Below are 14,052 nucleotides of genomic sequence, written 5' to 3'. Positions count from 1 at the left end.
ATGACACAGGACTGTAAATATTTATTAATATGCTGCTTGCATACACAACTCACTTATTGATATAGTTAAAACGACTTAAGCACCTTCGAAACGTGCCACACATAGTAAAGTCATATTTTGGGCTTATCACACAACTAAGTCATATTAAGCTTCCCTAAGCATAAGCGTAAACATAAACCATTATCTTTAGTTATAGCTAGGCATATCCAAATAACGCTGTCACAGCGGCAAGCTTAAATAAGAATAACTTATAATTACTACAATTAACGAGAATGTATGTACACGGCGTCCAGGTGCAGGTCGAGAGCTTAGTACCGAATGTCTTTATCTGACGTGGGAGCAGTGGACTTTGAATCGTTCTCCTGGTGGCTGCGGAGCGTCATCGTGCTAGACGTCGATGGGGGTTCGTTCCACGACTGAATAGTGGCCTTGCCAAATATCACAAAAATAGTGTTGCACACTAGGTAAATTCCTCCTGTAATGAAGAACACCATGCGCCACTGGCTGGGATCCTCCTCATCCGATACGATCGCTCCCACCACCAAAGGAGCTATTATGGAGGTCACTCCCGCTATCCCATTGGTAACTCCCATCATGGGGCCGGCAAAGTTTGGCGACAGGTCGATGTGATTGATTAGATATCCGCAGGAACAGCCCGCATTGATGCCCACCGCCAGCGTCAGCAGAAGAATGGCCCACGTTTTCTCATCGGCTGTCATGTAGCCCAGCCCAATCAAACAAGCCATCGGGCCCCACTGTCCAATCGAATTAAACAGCTTTCGAGCCGTGGTGATCGATATGGTGCCTCTGTTGATGAGCAAATCCGATATGGGACTGACCACAAAGCACAGCAGGCCCATGGCAAAGTATGGCAGCGAGGAGAGGAAGGCATTGGACTTGACATTTAGCTGCAGAACCATGCTCATGTAAGTGGGCATTTCGGTGAGCAGCGTGTAGAAGCCCCAGGTGAATCCACAATGTGCGGCCAGCAGACCGTAGAAGGCTGGCGACCTAAAGATCGACATCCAGGGCACAGGCATAGACTGAAAGAAAAGGTTGCTCCATTACAATTTCTCTTCAATTGACTTAACTCTCATCTTCACTAACCTGACTGGAGCTGTTGCTGCCCGTAAGGCTTTCGATATACTCCACCTCGCCTTTGCTAATCCTGCTGGCTGTAGCCGGCTCATTGGCCGCCTGCCAGAAGAAAAGCAGCGCCCAGGCCAGGCTGATACCACCGGAAAGGTAGAACAACCCTGGCCAACCCATGCTGGATTCGAAGATGAAGCCACTGCTGACCAGGATGACAGCCGTTCCGAACTGTGCTCCCGAATAAACGCCAGTGGTTAGCAGTCCCCGCTCCGTGCGTGGCACCCACTTAGCCAGCAGCGTGTGGACACACGGATAAACCGTGCCCTGGACCAGCCCGGTAAGGACGCGCAGAGCGCAGATACTCTGCCACCCACTTTTAGCTGCAATGGGATGGAAGAAGCACAAAATACCTCCGATTGCAGTCGCCAGGCCCAGCACTAACTTGGCTCCAAATCGCTTGGCCAGCAGTCCTACAAAATTGCGAAGGAGGTGGTAAGTACAAGTAGATTTTGGCCTAGATTGCAGCCACTCACCTGCCGGCACCTGGGAGACGACGTAGCCCCAGAAAAAGCTGCTAAGGATCAGGGACTTGTCCGACGTATCCCAACTGTAGAACGGAGCACCCGCGGTGGACTGCGTCATGGGCACAATGGCAGCAGAGATGTTGACCCGCTGGAAGTAGTTGATCATCATGCCCACGAACAGAAGAACCGCCTGCCAGTGTCGCACGCCAAGACCTCCCGCTAAGATGGGTATTCAAATGATTTATTTAGTTTAGAGCTCATTTAAGTTTAAAGCTCATTTACAGGCTAATCTCCTAAGCGGATTCGGAACTACTCTGGCTAGCAGGGGTCTTCTCTCTCCACTGGAATAATAAACCATGTCTGATCAGTTACGGAATTAACTGGCGTCTGGCCATCCGATTTATTGATTGCCCCATTATAAGTGCACGGTGCAAATTGTTGTCACTTGGTCGATATTTTCTGGGACCTCAATCTACGGTTTATTGCCGTTTAACAATGCTCTGATAGTGATGATTTCATTAATTGCGGCGGAACTCTTTGGGTTTTATTATAATAATATTTTCATTATCATTAACGCCTGCCAATGAGGAAAACAAAAGCAGCTGTGCTCTCAATGGAAAAGTTCGCGTAGTGGAGGAGACTCCACCGTGGGACCAAACGTGTGAATACAGTCGTAAAGCTCGATTGCCTCCTCCTATGAACTGGAACTGGATGGATCTTCAGATTAGCTCACCAGAAATTGTTTTCCCTGCAGATGAACACGTTGGCCAACCTTCGCGCAGTTAATAAATATTTTCTTTGTGTCAGGCCGATTTATCTCTGTTGATCCTTCATAAAGTCGTAAGTCTCGGCAGATGTCTGGACGATTTATCAAGATATAGTTTGCAAATATAGCCAGACGTCTGGATTGTAATAACATTGACCAAACTCTTAGGGTAGGTCTAGTGGTTTGTGAAGAGCACTTATGGAGAAGATTAAGAGAGCAGCGGTATAACTGATACTGATAGTGCTCTATACGTTGGTTATGCCATTAAGATGAAACTAGTGACGAACGCACCATGAACATACAAAAGTTCCGATATCGAATTTTGTGACGAAAAATGAATTTGCACTTGACTTTACAAACAGAAGATTTCATTATTTAAAAATATACTAAATCGTTAAGCTTAATTAATATATTTAACAAAATATCCTGGTGCGCTTCCTCACTACGTGTACGTCCACAGCCCACAGTGACTGCATTTAGTAAGGGAACCAACTGGCAGGGAATACCGATTTTATCTGGTAAAACTGGTGTAAATATTGTTCTTAATATTTTCTTTTCATAAACTGCAAGCAGCAGTATTGTTCGATTCCAGCACTATATCAAACCTATTCACACTTCAATTTTGATATTTTGGGAACCTCTAGAGGGTTTTCTATGAAACTCTTTTTACTTTATTGCGAAATATGTGAGAAGCCGTATTGGCACTCGAACACTATCTTAATTAACACTGATTTTCTCTTCGATCCGAAACTTACGCCTTGCCTTATCCACAGAGGGCTCGAAACCCATTTTAGATGTCTCTCCGATTTATTTATAATTACTCGGTGAAGTGAACATCAGCCTGGCCGAAGTTGCTGGCCCCGAAAACGATGGTAAACTGCGGAGCGATTGTTGTACCTTTCGGTTTTATACTGATACCACAAAATCGCAGTCTCCTGATTATAGGGGGCTCCGCCTCCAGGTCTCAAGTACCCGCGTGGCTACGCAGATCGTCCGTCACTATCGCGGCAATAATCATAAACCCATAAACCCCACCAAAGTGCTCGGCACTTGCCCCTCATTGTCCAATCCAATGCAAATTACATTAAGTCTTCGCTTTGATTTTCTTTTACTGGCTGTAAGCGATTGAACCCAACCGATCGCATCTGTCCGGTAGTTAAAAAAAGTGGATCAGTAATTGATACAGAAAGAGTTATCTCATACGTATACATATGTATATCGGATGTTACTGGCCTGCACTCGAAATCCCTTTTAGAGCCAATGATTCAATTGTTATCTCTTGTTGTGTGCACTTTCCACAGAATTCTCTTGATTATCCTGGCCTAATTGTTTTATAGCTTCCGATTAGAGCTGTCAACACTTCTGATCCCAAGTAGATTCTGGGGAAAGCCTTTATAGCTAAGATATACCATGTGTCAGCCTTCAAGGCTTTCGTCAGGGGGGTAATCATGAATTTTGTAAGGAGAAAGTACCACGGTATTTATTATGCAAACAAAGACGTTTTGAAATATTTGAAGTGGCCTTAAATCTTTATCACTGCGGAGTGTGCAACTCCTATGTGATAGATACGCGAAAAAGAGAATACGCCTATCCAGAGTTAACCATGATTTAAATAATTGTTTTTACCATTTAAGTAGCTTGTATACTATAAAAACATATTTAATCATAATCATAATAATCATAGTAATTCTTATTAAGAAGTATTTAATGATATTAGGAGAATATAACAACGAAACAAACACTTAGACTACATCTTGTGATCAGAAGAACCATATAGTGGTAATGCTGATAACGTTGTTGATTACATTAATGCTTTGAAATCTCTTGCGTTTGTCCGATAAGCAAATGATACAAACGCCAAATTTGACAAAATACAAGAATCTGCACTGGCATTTTTTTTATACAGACATCTAGATATATAACACCTCCCCCCTTTTTATACCCGTTACTCATACAGTAAAAAGGGTATACTAGATTCGTTGAAAAGTATGTAACAGGTAGAAGGAAGCGTTTCCGACCATATAAAGTATATATATTCTTGATCAGGATCAATAGCCGAGTCGATCTGGCCATGTCCGTCTGTCCGTATGAACGTCGAGATCTGAGGAACTATAAAAGCTAGAAGGTTGAGATTCAGCAAACAAACTTTTTAAAAATGTGTTGATATTAATTAGTCTTGTAAATTTATATCGATTTGCTAAAACAATTTTTGCCACACCTATTCTAACGCACACTTTTGAAATTTTTTTAATTTTTTCTCATTTTATTCCCTAATATCTATCGATATCCCAGATCAATGACAAAATTTCGTGCTCCCATTCACACTAGCTGAGTAACGGGTATCTGATAGTCGGGGAACTTGACTATAGCATTCTCTCTTCTTTTTATCTTTAAAAATTTGGCGATCTCACGAAGAGACCAAATAAATCTTACACTCCTAAAACTCGGACACACACAAATAAAACACAAGCACTACCTTGACCAAACCAAACAGACAACCTGCCCGTTCTGCAACGACAACCTATCACTGCAAACTCTTTTGTCCACCTTTACCATCTTAGGAACCATAGAAGCAACATTTTTAACAATACCAACCAAATAGTGCTCCTTTCAAATCCCACTTCATCAAACATATTAAATGTCTTCAAATAGATTAAAATCACCAATCTGTACCACCATTAAATTTTAACCTTCACAAATTTAATATATATTTAGATCTAAACAAGGACCAAATATTGTATAAAATATTAGCTGAAGGCATCTGCTGCCATATCTCAAATTAATTCGCTAGCCCTTAATTTAAATGAATTGTTAAATAAGAAAAATAATAAAATCTAACGATATCCCAGAAAAATGATTAAATTTCGCGTTCCCATTCTCACTAGCTGAGTAAGGGGTATCTGATAATCGAGGAACTCGACTATTACTATTGCATTCTTTATTGTTTTTGGATTAGTTTCATAAGGTAAATATGTATTGCAATCGCTAATTATTATAGATCGCTATTATTATAGATTAAAAATATGTGGTTCCAAATTGGTAGGGATAAGAACGATTTTTTTGGCGATCTGGTAAACCCGAATTGGTAAAAATGTGCTGTTTCTCCAAAGAATCTAATTTTCATTTTGAGAAAAGCCATCAAATTCCATACCAAAAAAAAAAACAAATTATGTTCTTTATTATTATTTACTTTTTAATAATCGCACAATTGAACATTTTTTTTACTACTAAAAAATATCTATTATTACGTGTTTATTTAATTTCATTTAATTTCCATTTATACACATACCTTACCAGTATTGCAATAAATATTTAAAATCTGTTTAAAAGTTACTTGGTAAAAATAAACGATATTTTTCTTATATTTCAAAAGAATTTTCTAACGGAAAAACAACCATTTGTTTGCCACATTATACTTCTTGTTATCTGGTCACACTAGACAAAGGAGATTCGTTTCGTTTGCTTAATTTTTTGTGTTGCTCCTTCAACATGTCCACGAGATCTTCATTCGGCGATGAAGAGCAGAACAAAGTGCCCCGCATCATGACCTTCCGTCCCAGCTACGAGGAGTTCAAAAATTTTTCCGCCTACATTGAGTACATTGAGTCCCGCGGAGCACACTTAGCCGGCTTGGCCAAAATCCAAGTAAGCTGGCCCAGCCCCCAACAATTTACACATAAATATAGTTAATTGGTAATTTTTTTATATACAGCCACCTGCGGAATGGGTGCCCCGAAAGTCGGGCTACGACATAGAAAACATCAACATGACCATTCCTGCGCCAATTTGCCAAGTGGTCACTGGGTAAGTGCTCCTCATTTACGGCTCATTGGACAAAAATATGGGACAACTTTTGAATGTAAATGCAGGGCCCACGGGGTGTACCAGCAAATCAACATCCAGCAGCGCCGGCAGATGACCTTGCGCCAATTCATGGAGAAGGCCAATTCGGAACTGCACCAGACACCGAGGCACTTCGACTACGACGATCTGGAGCGCAAGTACTGGAAGAACATCACCTACATATCGCCACTGTATGCTGCCGATGTTAAGGGATCGCTGAGTGACGAAGAACTTGATGTGTGGAACATTGGGCGTTTGGACACCATATTAAATTTGGTCAACACTGACTACAACATAATCATCGATGGGGTAAACACGGCTTATCTCTACTTTGGAATGTGGAAGAGCTCTTTTGCATGGCATACCGAGGACATGGATCTATATTCCATTAACTATCTGCATTTTGGAGCACCCAAAACCTGGTACGCCATTCCGCCGGCGTATGGCAGACGTCTGGAAAAGCTGGCGAACGAAACCTTTTCTGAGAACTACCAGGAATGCAATGCCTATCTTCGCCATAAGATGACCATGATCAGTCCGAAGGTGCTGCGTCAGCACAACATACCTTACAACAAGATCACGCAGGAGGCGGGCGAAATCATGATCACATTTCCCTTCGGGTACCATGCCGGGTTCAACCATGGCTTCAACGGCGCTGAGTCGACCAACTTCGCGTCGAAGCGTTGGATTGAGTACGGCAAGCGGGCTAGTATATGCCGATGCCGCAGCGACATGGTTAAGATCTCAATGGAGACCTTTGTGCGCCGTTTCCAGCCAGAGCGGTACGATAATTGGCTGAAAGGTCAGGACATGGGCTGTCACCCCGAGGAGCCGGGTAAAATATGCGCTGCAGCACCGCCCACTTTGAATGAGTACGAGCAACAGGAAAGGTATTACATTAGATATTGAAGTTGACTTACTTTTACTAAGATAACCTCATACTTCAGCTTACGTGCTGCCAAATCCAAGGAAGAATCTCCGCAAAAGCGAGGCTGCTCGCTGGCTGGCAATGGATGTGAAGAAAACGCGGAATCCACCGAGGATGTCGACGATAAGGCCAGCGTGAGCAGCTATAGCAGCTGCCGCCAGCTGCAGCCAGTTGTCAAACTACGCAAACTCCCAACAATTGCGTCTGTACCTGAACCATCTTCCGCGCCCAAGAGATACGACTTCAACACTGAGGCTGTGGTGCGCGTAAAGCGGCTATGGAATGAACTGCCCTGTCCCGATCCCGGGGCCAACCTGCTCACCAACGGTGTAGTAAAGAACACCAAACGTATGCGCTTCCAGACAAAAGTACTCACACTTGACGACGAGGATTGAGGATTCCAGATGTGGCACTGCTTGCTGGCAGTTTTTTGATCTCCTTGTTAGATTTTCGCGCCGCAGCAATCAAAGATCTAGTAGTGATATTCTTCTGGTAAACTTTTATACATTTTAAGCAGACATGACGACATCACAAAGAAGATATGTGTGTATAATTTAGGAGACAAGCAAATTCTTGCATTCAAATATGTTCTTGGATCAAATATGTTTAAATTTTTTAGCTGTAGCTGTAGGACAGACTGAATTTGTCCGTTTTTTTTTTAATTTTTTTTAATTTAACAAGTGTCTGTTCCCACCGAAAGAAGTATTGCACCACAATTTAAATCTGATAAAGGCAAAATCGTTTTTAAAAGAACACCCCAAAGGCCAATGTCTATAATCACACAGAAATGTCGTTTAATAATTTGATATGTTATGACATGTGTAAAATTCTTTGGTACCAAAAGAGAAACGCCTACTAAATTGGCAACCATTAATTAAGAACCATCAGAACGAATCATTTTTTTAAAGAACACCCTAAAGGCCAATGTCTATAATCACACAGATATATCGGTTAATACTTTGATATGTTATGACATGTGTAAAATTCTTTGCAACCCAAAGAGAAACGCCTACAAAATTGGCAAACATTAATTAAGAACTACAAATCGCGGACTATAAAAGCATTCCGAACTCCTCCTATCGCCAGTTATTTCATAGCCTTAAACATTCGAAACTAAAGATGTTCGGACACTTTAAGCTCATCTATCCGGCTCCTATATCGGAGCCTATACGGTCTAGGGACTCGAATGCATATATGTTGGAGACGCTGCGAAATTCGGGCTTGAATTTGAAGAACGATTTCGGTATAGGCCGTAAAATTTGGAGGGTTTTTTCGTTCACCTACAATATGCTGATACTTCCCGTAAGTTTCCCAATCAACTATGTGATACATCTGGTGGAGTTCCCGCCGGAGCTGCTGCTGCAATCCCTGCAATTGTGCCTCAACACTTGGTGCTTCGCTCTGAAGTTCTTCACTTTGATCATCTATACGCACCGCTTGGAGCTGGCCAACAAGCACTTTGACGAACTGGATGAGTACTGCGTGAAGCCGGCGGAGAAGCGTAAGGTTCGCGACATGGTGGCCGCCATTACCAGGCTGTACCTGACCTTTGTCGTGGTCTACGTCCTCTACGCCACCTCCACGCTACTGGACGGACTACTGCACCAACGTGTTCCGTACAATACGTACTATCCGTTCATAAACTGGCGAGTCGATCGGACCCAGATGTACATCCAGAGTTTTCTGGAGTACTTCATCGTGGGTTATGCCATATATGTGGCCACGGCCACCGATTCCTATCCTGTGATTTACGTGGCAGCCCTGCGAACTCATATTCTCTTGCTCAAGGACCGCATCATTTACTTGGGCGATCCCAACAACGAGGGTATCAGCGACCCGAGCTACATGTTTAAGTCGTTGGTGGATTGTATCAAGGCACACAGAACCATGCTAAAGTAAGTCAGTTTGATCATCCTACAGGAAATATCAACTACCGTGAATTATGTTTACAGTTAACTGATCTGAATTTATTCGGAAAACTGAATAAAAGTACAACTTTTAAGAATTCCTCTACAAATCTATTTTTGAATAGAAATATCCGTTAATGCTAAATCTTTCTGAATACATAAGAGTATATTTTTACATGCAGGATAAAATAAATGGTATATCAAACGATCCGACATAAAACTATTTTATTTCAAATAAATTAGCTTACATTTTGTAAAACATATGCTTTAATTTAAAATTTCAATGTTAAGAACCCATCCCACTGTTTCCCATGCAGTTTTTGTGATGCCATTCAACCAATCATCTCTGGCACGATATTTGCCCAATTCATCATATGCGGATCGATCCTGGGCATCATTATGATCAACATGGTTTTGTTCGCTGATCAATCGACCCGATTCGGCATAGTCACCTACGTTATGGCTGTCCTTCTGCAGACTTTTCCGCTTTGCTTCTACTGCAACGCCATCGTGGACGACTGCAACGAGCTGGCCGACGCACTTTTCCATTCCGCCTGGTGGGTGCATGACAAGCGATACCAACGGACTGTCATCCAGTTCCTGCAGAAACTGCAGCAGCCGATGACCTTCACCGCCATGAACATATTCAATATTAATCTGGCCACTAACATCAATGTAAGTCCACTTCTCTCGGTGAGAACGGGAAAGGAAGTAAGTCCAAACTTCAATCCTTGCAGGTAGCAAAGTTCGCCTTCACCGTCTACGCCATCGCGAGCGGTATGAACCTGGACCAAAAGTTAAGCATTAAGGAATAGAATAGAATACTCAAGAAAAATGACCGCACCAGAGGTAAACGTACATAGTTTTATGAACTTAACACTTTGCTTCGTAGAATTATAATAATCGTATATGCATACAGCGAATTATGAATAAACATAAGCTAGTTAAAACAAATATTGATCGAACAATGGGAAGAAAATCGCTACATATGTATACCGTACAGCCCCTGCAGAAGTCTATTTGTAGGCTGGGAATCTGGAACCTTGTCCTCGGCAATTGGAATATGTTCCTACAGAGGCCGGATTCATCGGCTGTCATCTGGTCAATGGGTTCACTTGATCCCTGCGACTGGCCTTTTTTTTAAAGGAGGTGCTGGGTGTCGGAAGATGAAGTTAGTGTGACGCGTTGGCGAGAATTGCACATATGAGAAGCATGGAGTATTTTTAGCTCGCTTCTAGTTCGAATGTTTCGGCGGCAGTTTATTTCGGGCTAGGAGAAGGGGAGCGGAGGGTTGACACGAATCTAAGTATATTGATGATATTTTAATGGCTGGCATAGATGAAACAGCGAAGGTTGTTCATTTAACAAAAACTTAGGCGAGATAACTATATGTGTCTTTGTGTCCCTCCATTCGCTCTAGATACTCCTTCTCGATCAGGATGTCAATGCACTTCTTGATCACGGGCACCTTAGGCTTAAAGCGCGTTGACAGCTGATTAAGCACCTCCGAAATGAGATTGGTGTGGTTGAGTCGTTTGCGCATCTTCATGATGCGAACGATCGCCGCCTGGATCAGCAATTTTCGGTCCTCCTCTATGTGCTTATGTACAGTCTCCTGCTCCACTTTTAGTTCAGTCTTCAGAGGCTGGTTGATGTTAATTCGGCGCTTCTTGTTCTTGTAATCTAGGAACAGCTCCACCGTCGACTCTGGCGTCAGCGAGTTCTCATTGTCGCTGGAGGTCAGCACCTTCGCCTTGAGCAGTATTTGCAATACCTGAAAGGAGAAGTTCTTACGTAAGCCTCTATCTATCTATCGATTGACACGACTCAATCTCACCTGAATCAAGTTCTCTTGTTGCGTCTGTGTGTTGTCCTGCAGTTGCTGGACAGTAAAACTGAGCTGATCGTTAAACTGAAGCAGCACTGACATTTGGAAGGTGCTGGCCTGTAGGGTGTAGGTGGAGGAATTATTGCGGTTGACGTTCATTATTAGTTCGCCCTTGCACATCTGATACAACCAGTTGAGCTTGCGACCAGAGTGGCGGGCGGCGTAGAACTCATTGAACTGTCGCACTGACCGCTCCAGCTCAGATGGAAGCAGGAAGTTGTTGCTCAGCTGGAAGGGCCAAGAGCCTGAGGACAGGACCTCGATGCCAAAGTCTATTTCCATGGTCAAGTTCTTCTCGGCCAGGTACTGCTTAAAGTACGAGTTCAAGTCCTTTGAGACGCCAATGTCCTGGAACATCCGCTGAAGCTTGACGGTGTATTCGTAACCACACGTCTGCTTCAGTTTGGAGATCATCATAGCCTCGGCGTCATCCGAAGCCGATGTGTGGTTAACCAAGCGCTTAGCAAGCATCTTGGAGTAATATTTTTGGAAGACGTCCTTATCCTCGATATACTTGAACACGACCATCACCTGGTTAAGATTGTCCTCAAGCTCCTTGTCCTCGGGATTTTTCGAGGACTTTTTTAACAACAGATCGCAGTACTTGGCCAGCAATTCGGGCGACTTGCTAGCACTGTTTGCGATCGTGACCACGTTCGAGTTTATGAACTTTCCACACGCCTTATCCAAAGCGGCCACGAATCCGTTGTCATTGTTGAACGCCGTCAGAACAAGGGCGTTGTACTTCTTGTGCACGTCCAGGATGGTCTGGACGTACGTCTTGGGATCGTTGGCCGCGTCGGTAGTGCAACACTTGGCAATGGCCTCCGTGCCCTGGTGGAGTATATGGTTCTCAAGGATGGACTTGAGATCTGTCAGGTTTTTGGACGAGAGGGCGACCAAGGAGTACATCCGTTTCAGATCATCGTTTCGGTCTGCGTTGAGCAGATTCTGAAACTCGGTGTGAAAGATTTTCAGATGTTTTTCGATAAGAACCTGAAAGACATTGATTCGGTTAGTAGGCGGCTTTAAGATTGGACACGGTAGGCAATCCCACCTGTTCGCATGTGGACTTCAGCGCATCCGCCGTGGTCTCGTGCAGATAGGAAAGACCGTTCTTTGAATTAAAGCCGCGAACACGCTGCGTCTCCTCCTCCAGCCTGTTTTCGACGTGCTTCAGATACTCGGTGACCGTGTTGGTGGACAGGAAGGCGTCCGACTCCTTCTCATAGAAGGCATACGTGTCTGCGATGAACTTGCTCTCGAAGTTGTCCTTGTAGACGGATAACTTCTGCTGTTCGGCATCGCTATCCTCCTCGTTAAAGCTGAGCTCCACATAGCACTCGATAACGTCGCGGACCAGCGACCGGTTGATGAGCTTGCCTTGACGTTCCTCCTCAATGGACTTGAGCACTGCCTTGGTGACCGGCTCGTTTAGCACTTGGAACAAATGCCCCTTCCAGGCAACAAGGGCCAGTCGGTAGATCTTGTAGATACCCTTCTGCCCCTCCTCGCACTCGCGCTTCACCCAGTTGCGATTCAGGTAGTTGCAGATGCCGTCCAGAACGGTACTGGAGAACTGGTACGACTTCCACTGTTTGGTGTAGCGCGACAGGAGCACCTCCTCGCCGCTGATGGCCTTGAACTTAGTGAGCAGCTCGCTTAGGTATGACTTGAGAAATTGCTCCAGCCGGTCGTAGAGCTTCTTGCCCACCAGTTGTGCTCCGCCTGTCTTTCCGCTGCTCCGTCCGCTTGGAGCTGCACTCACGCTGGTGCAGTAGTCGTAGACGTGCGTATAGAAACGCATGTACTGGCTGCGGGTGAGGGACTTCTCGTGCTCAAACACCTGTAGAATGCCCTCGACCAATTCACTCCAGATATCGTCCAGGTTGACGAGTTTCTGTGTGGTCTGGGAATTGCCGGAGCGGTTCATTCTGGCGGCGGTGGGTTGTGGCAACGGCCTTCTGCCTTCTTCCACTGGAGGATGCTGTCCCTGCAGTGGCGCTGGGCTGGAGAAGGCAATGACCCTAGGTGGCGAATGCTGCGCGGGCGTCAAGGGATTGCTGCTGCTTTCCAGGTGGCGTCGTTTCGCGGCTCTCGTCCTGGGAGCTGTGGCCGGAATCTTGACGAATCGGTGTTCCAATTTTGGAATTTAAAGTGTCAATCTGCAGGCGAGACAAATCGGTACAGTAATGGAATGGGATTGGGAATGAAGTAGGCCTCGCCACGTTAAAAGCGACGACCCGAAGGTCGCCTATTATGATCCAATGTCACAGCAATAAAAGAGAGGCTTGCGGAATACACACACACACACATGCACGTACCGAGCTCAAGCTGTAATGCAATGCGCGGTGGTCGGGCATGCCCTGCAATGTAGGGTATTGGCCAATCGCATGGCAGGTGAAGCCCCACCACCGCCCCTGCTTATCGATAGATCGTGTTCGAAAACCCAACTTCCTGGTTAAATAAACACTCGCATGCACACATATGCAGTCGCCCTCGCCTTCACACATACACCCACACAAAGGCACATAAAGCCAAGAGAAAAGATAGCGCACATAACCATTTCACAACTAAATAGTTAACATTTTTCTGATATTCACATAGCTCCCCCGGAACGAAATCCATTTTCGGGGAAAATTGAGCCGTGCGCCTGAGTTTTCTTTTCGTGACGTCGAGATTTGATTTCCCCTTGGAGCACACACACTTTTTCTCTTTTGTTCGCCATTTTCAAAGCCCGAAATCCCCGTGTCTATGCATTTCCCTCATTTTGCTTTATATTACCTGTTGCCAGACGCTGTTAAAATTAAAACTAAACTAAATTAAAATTGTGTTTCACTGTTTTATTTATAATTAAATTAATTTTTTTTCTGTGAAAATTACTAACTTTCGTTTATTCCTAACTATTAAAATGAGTGACCGTTCGGCCATTCCGCTATAACCCTCGAAGGTGGTATCGCTTAGGGCAAACTCAGCGGATACTATCGATGGCGATCTATTTATTGGCGTCACTATTGGCGGCGATCTCATGTTTTAGGGAATTTTTTACACGGATTATAGTTTATATTCTCCCATTGGGAGCTAAAATATCTCAAATATCGCTT

General features: G+C 44.1%; 4 protein-coding genes and 1 long non-coding RNA gene across 8 annotated transcripts; 3 read left to right on the top strand and 2 right to left on the bottom strand.

Moving 5' to 3' along the window:
* Position 1: 1 nt before the first annotated feature.
* Positions 2–3,263, bottom strand: LOC6608078 (putative inorganic phosphate cotransporter). Of its 3 annotated transcripts, none has more exons than XM_002032790.2 (4): positions 3,138–3,263; positions 1,626–1,835; positions 1,108–1,562; positions 2–1,043 (listed from the first exon to the last, which is right to left on the bottom strand). In XM_002032790.2, the coding sequence occupies exons 1-4, from the start codon at positions 3,169–3,171 to the stop codon at positions 309–311; spliced, it is 1,434 nt and encodes a 477-aa protein (XP_002032826.1). In that variant the 5' UTR covers positions 3,172–3,263; the 3' UTR covers positions 2–308. The 3 variants fall into 3 exon arrangements, with proteins under 3 accessions (XP_002032826.1, XP_032571624.1, XP_032571623.1); XM_032715733.1 differs by lacking the exon at positions 3,138–3,263 and adding an exon at positions 2,350–2,502; XM_032715732.1 differs by lacking the exon at positions 3,138–3,263 and adding an exon at positions 1,899–2,287.
* LOC116800485 lies at positions 1,752–2,428 on the top strand. Its single transcript, XR_004361428.1, has 2 exons — positions 1,752–1,844; positions 1,901–2,428. It is a non-coding gene; the product is annotated as an uncharacterized LOC116800485 (long non-coding RNA).
* A 2,539-nt stretch (positions 3,264–5,802) lies between the features above and the next one.
* LOC6608077 (probable lysine-specific demethylase 4A) lies at positions 5,803–8,226 on the top strand. Its single transcript, XM_002032789.2, has 4 exons — positions 5,803–6,027; positions 6,095–6,186; positions 6,252–7,115; positions 7,173–8,226. Exons 1-4 carry the CDS (start codon positions 5,872–5,874, stop codon positions 7,546–7,548), a joined length of 1,488 nt encoding a protein of 495 aa, XP_002032825.1. The 5' UTR covers positions 5,803–5,871; the 3' UTR covers positions 7,549–8,226.
* Positions 7,558–10,014, top strand: LOC6608076 (odorant receptor 43b). 2 transcript variants are annotated; one of them, XM_002032788.2, is made up of 3 exons: positions 7,561–9,048; positions 9,378–9,735; positions 9,798–10,014. In XM_002032788.2, exons 1-3 carry the CDS (start codon positions 8,273–8,275, stop codon positions 9,873–9,875), a joined length of 1,212 nt encoding a protein of 403 aa, XP_002032824.1. In that variant the 5' UTR covers positions 7,561–8,272; the 3' UTR covers positions 9,876–10,014. The 2 variants fall into 2 exon arrangements, with proteins under 2 accessions (XP_032570342.1, XP_002032824.1); XM_032714451.1 differs by lacking the exons at positions 9,378–9,735; positions 9,798–10,014 and adding an exon at positions 9,106–9,273 and having other exon boundaries at positions 7,558–9,048.
* LOC6608075 (cullin homolog 1) lies at positions 9,911–13,856 on the bottom strand. Its single transcript, XM_002032787.2, has 4 exons — positions 13,733–13,856; positions 12,006–13,113; positions 10,898–11,944; positions 9,911–10,834 (listed from the first exon to the last, which is right to left on the bottom strand). Exons 2-4 carry the CDS (start codon positions 12,879–12,881, stop codon positions 10,433–10,435), a joined length of 2,325 nt encoding a protein of 774 aa, XP_002032823.1. The 5' UTR covers positions 12,882–13,113; positions 13,733–13,856; the 3' UTR covers positions 9,911–10,432.
* Positions 13,857–14,052: the final 196 nt, after the last annotated feature.

The sequence above is a fragment of the Drosophila sechellia genome, chromosome 2R (genome assembly GCF_004382195.2).
Source record: "Drosophila sechellia strain sech25 chromosome 2R, ASM438219v1, whole genome shotgun sequence".
NCBI classification, from domain to species: Eukaryota; Metazoa; Arthropoda; class Insecta; order Diptera; family Drosophilidae; genus Drosophila; species Drosophila sechellia.
This window is presented reverse-complemented; position numbering and strand designations above follow the sequence as displayed.

Excerpts from the sequence above, each read along its gene's own strand:
- LOC6608078 (XM_032715732.1), bottom strand. The coding sequence starts at position 1,974 with ATGGTTTATTATTCCAGTGGAGAGAGAAGACCCCTGCTAGCCAGAGTA. Across the intron at positions 1,836-1,898 it reads TCCGCTTAGGAGATTAGCCT|CGGGAGGTCTTGGCGTGCGA; the intron begins GTAAATGAGCTT and ends TACCCATCTTAG. Across the intron at positions 1,563-1,625 it reads CGTCTCCCAGGTGCCGGCAG|GACTGCTGGCCAAGCGATTT; the intron begins GTGAGTGGCTGC and ends GCAATTTTGTAG.
- LOC6608077 (XM_002032789.2), top strand. The coding sequence starts at position 5,872 with ATGTCCACGAGATCTTCATTCGGCGATGAAGAGCAGAACAAAGTGCCC. Across the intron at positions 6,187-6,251 it reads ATTTGCCAAGTGGTCACTGG|GGCCCACGGGGTGTACCAGC; the intron begins GTAAGTGCTCCT and ends ATGTAAATGCAG. Across the intron at positions 7,116-7,172 it reads GAGTACGAGCAACAGGAAAG|CTTACGTGCTGCCAAATCCA; the intron begins GTATTACATTAG and ends CTCATACTTCAG.
- LOC6608076 (XM_002032788.2), top strand. The coding sequence starts at position 8,273 with ATGTTCGGACACTTTAAGCTCATCTATCCGGCTCCTATATCGGAGCCT. Across the intron at positions 9,049-9,377 it reads GCACACAGAACCATGCTAAA|TTTTTGTGATGCCATTCAAC; the intron begins GTAAGTCAGTTT and ends TTTCCCATGCAG. Across the intron at positions 9,736-9,797 it reads ATCTGGCCACTAACATCAAT|GTAGCAAAGTTCGCCTTCAC; the intron begins GTAAGTCCACTT and ends CAATCCTTGCAG.
- LOC6608075 (XM_002032787.2), bottom strand. The coding sequence starts at position 12,881 with ATGAACCGCTCCGGCAATTCCCAGACCACACAGAAACTCGTCAACCTG. Across the intron at positions 11,945-12,005 it reads TGAAGTCCACATGCGAACAG|GTTCTTATCGAAAAACATCT; the intron begins GTGGGATTGCCT and ends AATGTCTTTCAG. Across the intron at positions 10,835-10,897 it reads AACAAGAGAACTTGATTCAG|GTATTGCAAATACTGCTCAA; the intron begins GTGAGATTGAGT and ends TTCTCCTTTCAG.